Below are 8,694 nucleotides of genomic sequence, written 5' to 3'. Positions count from 1 at the left end.
GCATATGCAGAGATTGCACCGTGCGGATTTGTTTGATATAAGTCTGCACTAACGACGGGTGCTTATTATTCAGGTACAGAAGCAGCATTGCGGCAAGGGTAAAATAAAAAAAAAACCATCGAGAGATCGCATCACTCAACAAAATTTATCGGCTAGTGAACATGAGCTCCACGTCATGTAAATGGGGTTCATGGCGTTTGTCTGCGGGACACACCTTGCACGTATGTGGACCATGTTGTCCCAAACACCGGTAACATCGTGTTCATACCCGCTCGCACAGAGGTCAGAATCTTCCCTACAGCTGTCACCGCAGAAGAAGCAGCCTGGCACCCAAACAAAGGAGAAATCGCAGCCGCGAACTTCAGCCACCCTTGCTGCAAAGGTTTGTCGTCTGCTACTGCTCCGCGTGTATTGTTGGAAGCGTCCGCTAGGTGGCTTTCAGTGGCGCCTCTATAGGCGGTGCAGGAGGCGTATAGATATTTCGATATTCTCTCCATCTAGTCATTTACTTCCCATTTCACTGAACAAGAAATGTTTTCAAGTACCGTGTACCTACAAAATCAAACTATATTTTGTTTTCTTCGGTGCACAAGTTCAACTTTGAAGTTCAGCATCGTGCAAGCACTAGCATTAAACGTCATCGGATGCGCATGGACGATAAGCCAGTGCTTAGAGAATGGGCCTGTCAGGTATATATATACGCTTGTCCACAGTGGCTTGCTTCTATCTGACCTTCCTGCGCATAGGCAATGCTTCCATTTCACTTTGTCCTCCATTTAACGGATCACTAGCGTCATAATCTCGTTGAAATATCCTTTGTATTTCGATTGGTTTTCATTGCCTCCCAAAGTGATTTCGTCGTAGTGGCTATTAGACTTCCAAAAGCACTCAGAATCAAATAAAGCCAGCAGACAATGAAGCCAAGGAAGCATCGGTGAAGTTATCTGTGGTTGGAATTTGAATGTGGAAAATAATAAAGAAAGGGAAAATGAAAGTGGACGAAAAGATAACTTGTCGCCGGCGGGAGCCGAACCCACAACCTCCGCATTACGCGTGCGTTGCACTACCAATTGTGCTACGGCGACGGCCATCAATTCGTCCACTAACTTGGGTACTTATGTGTAGTAGACCTAGCCTTTGGAGTGTTAGCCAGTGCCACTCAGAGTCATGGTGAGCGGATGTGGAACATACTTTTTGTCCGATGGCGCCACGTAACACGTGATCTTAGGAGAGCAGGCACGAGGCTACTAAGCCCTTACAAGCTACCTAATGACATCAAGGCTGCCAGATTCGAGACCTTCGCCATGAATAAACGAGAGAAGAAAGGAAACTGAGGGGCTCGATTTCGTCTCACTTGGCGCAGTGCGAGTGAGACGAAAGAGCTCCTCACTCTTAAAAACAACAAAAAAGCAGTCGTGGTAGCGTTTGCAGTATTTGCATTTTACCGTGAACCGCATAAAACGAGTCTCGCCTGGACCTTAAGCTCGGGCCAGACGTTGAAGACACTGATATAACGACCTACTTAATACCTACATAATGCTCGCTTTGTTTCATATCAGCAAATATATATGCAGAAGTCGCATGTCTGCATAATTTATACTACCGCTGCATTCAGCGAGCGCGGGCTACGAACCTTACACTCGCCTCGGTCGTCCTGCCGAAGAGCTCCACCGCAGCTGGCGTCATTCCAGCAAAAGCCACGGCCATCAAGGTGAAAACGCCGCACTTGGCAACGTCGACGGCAGTAGAACTCGCAGCACTTCGAGTCGCACTATAATTTATTAATTACGAACCAACACATAAACGGTCGATTTTTTTTGCGACTCGAAGACGGCACAGCGGTGTTCATTGTCAGCTTTACGGTGGTCCGCATGAACAGTTGGTATTTGAAAATCAGAGAAGCCATACATCACCTGACCGAAAGAGGACATGAAATAATTTTTTAGTGGCTACCAAGTCACTGAGTTTTCACCGGCAATGACCATGCCAATCAAGCTGCTCGTTCGGCTCATGCAGAAGACAACCGCCTATCGATCCGACCGTCTCGGACAGGTGCTACAAGCATGATCCGCCTACTTGCTCGCCAATGCACTACATCAGAGTAAATGAAGCAGATTTTATGCGCGCCCGTTTATACATACTGGATCCAACCTTAAGCCTCCGACTTCCACCAGGACTGAACCAGGCGCTGAACCAGTTGGACGACGAGCCCATGTCTGAAGAAAGAATTCTGAAACATCGACGCGGCTTAACATCGCATCAGAAGGCCGCGCAAGCGCTGTGCTTCTTGAGATCGACCGGCCTGTGTGAACTCCTGTGATTGAAACTCTTGTTCTGTTGCCTGTTTCCTTGTCTTCTTTTTTTCTTATTTCTTTTTCTTCTCCTCTTGCTTATTGTAGTCCTTACAACCCCTATATCTGCCCCCCCCCACCCGCACCAGTGCAGGGTAGCAAACCGGAAACTCGTCTCTGGTTAACCTCCCTGCACCCCTCTCTCTCTCTCTCTCTCTCTCTCTTATTTATGTATTTGTTGTCTCGTCGCATGGTACATAGGTTTTCTCGGCAACCCACCACGGTGGTTCAGCGGCTATACGGCGTTCATGCTGTTGAGCGCGAGGTCGCGGGTGCGATTACTAGCCGCGATGGCAGCGTTTCGGCGGGGGCGGAACGCAGCAGTAACACCCCATGCACTCAGATTACATACACTTATTCCTTATTAGCCATGTATTCTTTCTGGACGTTAGACCACAAAATTATGTTTTCTCGGGAACTGCGAAAATACGCATGCACGCGCAATACGTGCACGTGCGCATCTATTTGGGCGTACCGTCTGTGACAGCGTTTACCTTCCGTACTTGGACTGTGTATCCCTGCGGGTGCCTTGAAGGTGCACAAGGTATATGAGGTTCTTAACGGCTGTTCGCGATCTCTGGAGTGCGCGTCTTATATCATTGCCGACTTGCCCATCGAGCGCAGGGTAGCGAAAAAAAAGGAAGCTTTTATTATAGAGGCACGGCGAACCCCAAGGCAAACATTCAGCGTAACATACTGATAGGTAATTTGAGCCTACGTTTACTGGTGAAACAGTAAACAGAAGGGATGCGCGATAGCGTCACTATACCTTTTAGGTGCGGATACAATAAAGGATTGGTAAACCAGTGTGGCTGGTTGGCAAGCGATAGCGAAGGACACATAAGCTCGCGCTGGAATTTGCCCGTTTGGCAACCAAATTCGAGCACCAACTTCTTCACCATGGTGTATGTGAAAGAGATGTATGACGGCCGCACTACTTGGCCAGCAGCCGCTTCAGTATCTCGGAGAGTCACCGGTTAAATTTGATGGTATTCATTTAAAATGAAGCATTTAAAATGAAGCATGATTTATAACTTTCGAGCACGCCAGCCTCCGGAAGAACTTTTCAAAGGTCGTGTTTATTGTACAATAAATTAAAGGCACTGAAGACGCGTGCTTGGTGGTATATAAATAGTAAACAAAACAAGAGGGTTGGGGGGCACAGTCACAGCTGATGTGTCCGGGTTACGTGCTCGTCAGTTTCGTGTCTCTTGCTCCTCACCTGGAAACAGTTGGAAAAGAATGTCGGTTTGAAAGTTTGCGCTTGCCTGACTGAAAGTCAATTGGTGCGTTTATTGTGTTGCGCCGATCTTTTAATGATTATTTAGGCTGCCACCCCAGGTGCTTTCCTTGTTTACTGGTAGATATCCATCAAGCACGATGGCTTAGATACGCCCCTTTCTTACATGATGTTAATGTAAAGGACATGTTCGGGCCTTTATGCGGCAATAGCAAGCCTGACCTCGTCGTTAGGCAAAGAAAGAAAGAAAGAAAGAAAGAAAGAAAGAAGGAAAGAAAGAAAGAAAGAAAGAAAGAAAGAAAGAAAGAAAGAAAGAAAGAAAGAAAGAAAGAAAGAAAGAAAGAAAGAAAGAAAGAAAGAAAGAAAGAAAGAAAGAAAGAAAGAAAGAAAGAAGACGACCAACGGAACAACGTAAGGCAGATCGGATTGTGATTTAGAACACTGATGATTTACGCTTGTGGTATACTATATAGCCTAAAGCTGGCGATACGTTAACCGCGTGCCTGGTAGTTCTACTGAAAACATCAGTTTCATGAAATACTTGTGATTGTAGGTATGGCCGCAGTGCACCAAATACTACAACAAATTATGAAGGTTGGTCCCAGCAAAAGTACAAATGCACTCCATCAGACACATGCCGCGCAGTCTTTAGCTCTCACCTGCAAGATCGTCGATGAAATGCCACTCCCGTTTCCTACGACATTTTTGCCAGCACAGGCTTATTGCCCACGTTATCGTGAAAATGGCGTTGGTGACAGCAAATGATATGTACAGCGCGTCGTAGGAACCCATGACGTCCCGAATGTAACCTGCAAGTGATAAGGGTGCTTTGTGTAGGAACCTGGATAAAACTGAACTGAACATGAAGACGAACGAAGAAAAGATCACACTTATTGTCAAAATCCCCCGTGACCCTAAGTCTGCGCTTTGAAGAGACTTCGCAATGTTCGAGCTGGTTCCACTAGCGGCATCAATATTTCGCTCACATTTACTTCATCAAGCGCCACGGATAATTGTTTCTTTTTGCATTAACAAAAGTTATAAATGCAGCTTTGTGTTCTCCTGATAACAATGACGGTAGCTAACCAATGAGCGGTGGCCGTGCGAGGCAGATTATGCCGGCGATGAAATTCATGACGCCCAGGCTTAGTGGTAGCGATCGTTCGTCGAACAGCTCGGCAACCATGACGGTGCAGGCGAATATTCGTCCACCGCCCGTTACGCCGGTGAAGAAGCAGCTGGCCAGGAGGATCCAGTAGCGCTTGTCCAGCGCCATGACAGCCAAGGAGGCTGCCTGGATGGCGAAGCTCCAGACCATCAAGGCGTCGGCGCTTATCACCTGCGCCAAGGCAGTGTAGGAACCGAAGCTATAATTCCAGAAGAACAAGGCAAGTGTTAGGGTAGCAGGCACTGAGTCGTGATTTCAGTTGTGAAACACATTCTCTTGGCTACAAAGGTGTCTTGCGAAATCACGACAAATCGTAGTCCAGAGACGCGCAGTCGGTTAATAAAAGAAGCGACAGACGAGCCTGCCTTGTCCTTTTTTGTCCGTCTGCGTACGATTCGTCATGATGTAGAATTAAAGAGCCCAAACATCAACCAGTCTCCTTCGAACTCTGGGCAATGGAACAGTTGGGCGTCATAGTTACCCGACCAACCAGTCGACGAAACAAGCCCATTCTGAAGTTGCTTCACATTTCCGTCAACGACGGAAAAGTTTCATGACGGAGTCCGTGACTAACATTTATACTGTAACGAGCTGACTAGAACTTCACAGCTTGAAACCTAGTTTATCACATAGCGACATTTAAAAATTTTAAGTGCTGAAAAAACAACAGGGAAAACTTGACCCACACTAACAAAATATTATACACGAAACGAAGAAAACATTAAGCATTTTAATGTGAATTTGTGATGTCACAGCACGAGGTCTAATAAGATATGAAGGGCCGGGCTGAAGTCTACGACGTCGACTTATTTGTGCGTTCGGCCTACTATAATGTGAATTATGGTAACTAGCCTGCAAAAATATTTATCTCTCCTTCCTTTCGTAACAATATATGTTGCCTTGTCTGTCAGCGGCAATTAGGCGCGTTGGTGCAATAGTACACCTTCGAGTCCAGAATCAAGCCGGTGCCTATCCTCGACACCAGGTCCCCGACGGCGCTGACGGTGACCAGGGCGACAGCCTCGTATCCGCTGAGACCGTTGTCCGAGCCGAAGTCAACGGCGGTCAGCAGGAACGACGAGAGCACAAAGAGCGACACCGCCCGAGATGCCGCCACGTGAAGGAACTGCGCGGACACCAGCGAGCGCATGTTGCGTGCGAGCCTCCTCGACGGTGAGTCGCACTTCTCGAGAAGCGAGTCCGCCTCGCGTGGCCGCAGGTTGGGCGGAATGGACCTGCGTGACAGGCGCCCCGCTTTCAGGCCATCGGCGTGGCCACTGAAACAGTCATGGGGGGCGTTATCACGATGCCACATAGAGCATGTTGTAATAAGTCGGGAAGTCCGCATTTTTCCGTTAGGAGTATCATGCTGAGGCCATTAAGTAATGACATCCTTGGCACACTTCTCACGGCTGTGAACGCGTCGGAGGAGGTTACACACTGTTGCTACTGAGCGGTTAGGAAATTTTACAGTTAATTAGGTTGCATTTTCGTGCGGTTGAAGTTGTGTTGAAGTTGTAGCCCAGTGGCTATGGTGTCGCACTACTGAGCTACTGAGTTCGGATCCCGGTCGCGGCTGCTGCATTTCAACGTGGGCCGAATGCAGAAACGCTCGTGTACTTTTATTTAGTTGTGCGTTAAAGATCCCCAGGTGGCCAGAATTATTCCAGTGTTTCCTACCACGGCGTGCCTCATGATCATGTCGTGGTTTTAGCACGTCAAATCTCAGAATTTAATTAAATCAAATTGAAGTTCTGCAAGCATAACCGAACGAGTTCTAGCGTGTGCATATTCACTACTGCCACCTCTTTCAATTTTTTACATTGGTTTCTTAGATGCGAACAATAGCCATAACCTGCGTTGAGAGTATGCGGTGCGTATACCGCAGGATGCATTACAAGGCATAAGGTCCTCTTGGCTCATGCCCTTACCCGTTGGCCTATTTGTGGGTTCGTTTGAGCGCGTGTCAGTATATAGACGACGCAAGTTTCATTTGGGCTGATTAGACACTGTTAATTTGTTCAAAGTGCGTTCGCGAGGATATTAATCCTGATTATGCTAACGTTCTCGGTTACGTACGACCACGCCACCGCTTTTCTTCCCAAAGCGAACTTCCTGAAGATGCTAAAGATTCAGTGTACGACGCACCCCTTTCACCATAATATTCTGAAGTTGCTTCAGATTTCCGTCAACGACGGAAAAGTTTCATGACGGAGTCCGTGACTAATTTGGTAGGATAGCATGTCGCGGCAAATACTGACACGGCACGTCGGGGCGGAAGCTTGCCAGAGAAAAACGTGCCGTATTAGTATTCACGCAAAAATCATAGAATCGGAGTACTCGCAGTTGATCTTGCCAATAGTATAGTCATAGGTGGCTGCTGGTCATTAGTTTGTTCGCTTGTTTCTCGTTTCTTTATTTTAATAATTTATTAGAAGCACACCTAAAACGTAGTGCGGCCCAAGAACAGGAAAAAGGTGTCCAACTAGAACGCGCAGGAGGACGCTAACTCATTAGTGCGCTTAGTATAAGCTGAAGGAAAGCAATAAAATGGTACCAGACAGCAGCCGGACCTATGACGAAGCATTGTGAACGCATCTTTTAAGCGCTCAACACCGCCAAGCCAAGGCAGGTGCTCAAGACGAAAGTCGCTTACCTGGCCGCTGTAAACGATTCGACGAGGCTCTTAGAACAAGAATGCGCGAACGACGCGGCCTGGAAACTGCTCCTTCTTGGTCGCCTGACAGCAAGCGGCGACTTGGGCAGCTCGGAGCCACTATGGTCGCTGGAGCAGTTGCCATCGCTACGGGGGACGCGGTCGACGTAGATGCAGCCGAACAGCATGTTCAGCTGCAAGGCTCCCAGTATGAGCAAAGCTATGCGGAAGTCGAAGGCCTGCCGCAGTGTCTCGACGATCAGCGGGGATACGAAGCCGGACATGGCAGTCACCACGAACAGCAGGCCCATGGCCGTGCCTCGGTAACGAATGAAATGCCGAGCCACTACCGTGAACGGCAACAGCTCTTCACAAGCCACGCCCAGGCCTGCGTGAAATAACCTTCAATAAGTTTACGGTAGTGCGAATAAAAGACAAGACAAAAGAAGACACACAGGTACACAAACAGCGCTGTGCACGTCCCTGTGCGTCTTCTTTTGTCCTGTCTTTTAATCGTGCTACCGTAAACCTATTCAATATGCGTTACCAACAAGCCCACATTGCAAACCAGCGGGAAATAAACCACAGGTAGATGTTACATACAGTCGGGGCTGCATCTTTGGTGGTGGCAATGTCCAGCCGTTGAAGCTACTCTTAGAAACGTGGCAAATAATAAGCCACGAATAGAGCAACACTATGCAAATCATTGATATACTACAAGAATGTTGCCCAAAGGTCAAGAAGTGTTGAAGTGTTATAGAAAGAAAACGAGGCTGTTCCTACTCGATCGGTGCACTATGGCGACTGGAGTGCTTCGTCTGCAACAAGGAGGCGCTATTTGACTTCTTGAAGAAATTAAAAAGTCGTGACAAGGACACTTAATGCTGCTCACTGACACAGTATTTAAGTGCATGCGAGATCTGTGATGTAAAGCTAGCAACCAAATTGATGTTGGCCATCTAGGGTCCTTATTTAAAGTTCTCCATGTCACTGAACACGAGCTTTCTTTCTCCTGCGTTCCGCGGCCATGAGAGGTCGCCTTGGCTGGTGATCGAACCTGCGACCATTCGCAACGTCATAGCTGCTTTACTTCCCCCTGCGCTCAGTGGCATGTAAAGGCCCCGACGCATAACAGAGTGGTTGCTTGGGCTGCTTGATGAAAATTCACCAAGAAAAAAGCCTTGTTTCATACATAGTTTGCAAAGAAGAAAAGAAGGCTACAGAATAGAGCGCTATTGACGACCTTGCAGTTTTATAGCTTGCACAGGAATATACGTGT

General features: G+C 47.6%; 2 protein-coding genes and 1 non-coding gene across 6 annotated transcripts in view; 1 reads left to right on the top strand and 2 right to left on the bottom strand.

Moving 5' to 3' along the window:
* Positions 1-1,012: 1,012 nt before the first annotated feature.
* TRNAT-CGU (transfer RNA threonine (anticodon CGU)) lies at positions 1,013-1,085 on the bottom strand. The gene has a single exon. It is a non-coding gene; the product is annotated as a tRNA-Thr (tRNA).
* A 2,326-nt stretch (positions 1,086-3,411) lies between these two features.
* LOC135906993 (monocarboxylate transporter 12-like) overlaps positions 3,412-8,694 on the bottom strand; it is an 84,075-nt gene continuing 78,792 nt past the window's right edge. For all 4 annotated transcript variants that reach the window (XM_070531549.1, XM_065438641.2, XM_070531550.1 and 1 more), the window contains 5 exons: positions 7,416-7,803; positions 5,703-5,994; positions 4,678-4,930; positions 4,251-4,400; positions 3,412-3,573 (listed from right to left, as the gene is read on the bottom strand). In XM_070531549.1, coding sequence (XP_070387650.1) covers positions 3,548-3,573; positions 4,251-4,400; positions 4,678-4,930; positions 5,703-5,994; positions 7,416-7,803 — 1,109 coding nt within the window. In that variant the 3' untranslated portion in view covers positions 3,412-3,547. The remainder of the gene's footprint in view (positions 3,574-4,250; positions 4,401-4,677; positions 4,931-5,702; positions 5,995-7,415; positions 7,804-8,694) is intronic.
* LOC135906992 (ocellar opsin-like) overlaps positions 5,837-8,694 on the top strand; it is a 67,517-nt gene continuing 64,659 nt past the window's right edge. Inside the window, exon 1 of the mRNA XM_070531551.1 lies at positions 5,837-5,932. The gene's annotated coding sequence lies outside the window, so the exon portion shown is untranslated. The remainder of the gene's footprint in view (positions 5,933-8,694) is intronic.

The sequence above is a fragment of the Dermacentor albipictus genome, chromosome 1 (genome assembly GCF_038994185.2).
Source record: "Dermacentor albipictus isolate Rhodes 1998 colony chromosome 1, USDA_Dalb.pri_finalv2, whole genome shotgun sequence".
Classification (NCBI taxonomy): domain Eukaryota; kingdom Metazoa; phylum Arthropoda; class Arachnida; order Ixodida; family Ixodidae; genus Dermacentor; species Dermacentor albipictus.
Note: the sequence above shows the minus strand (reverse complement) of the source record. Positions and strands in the feature narration are given on the sequence as shown.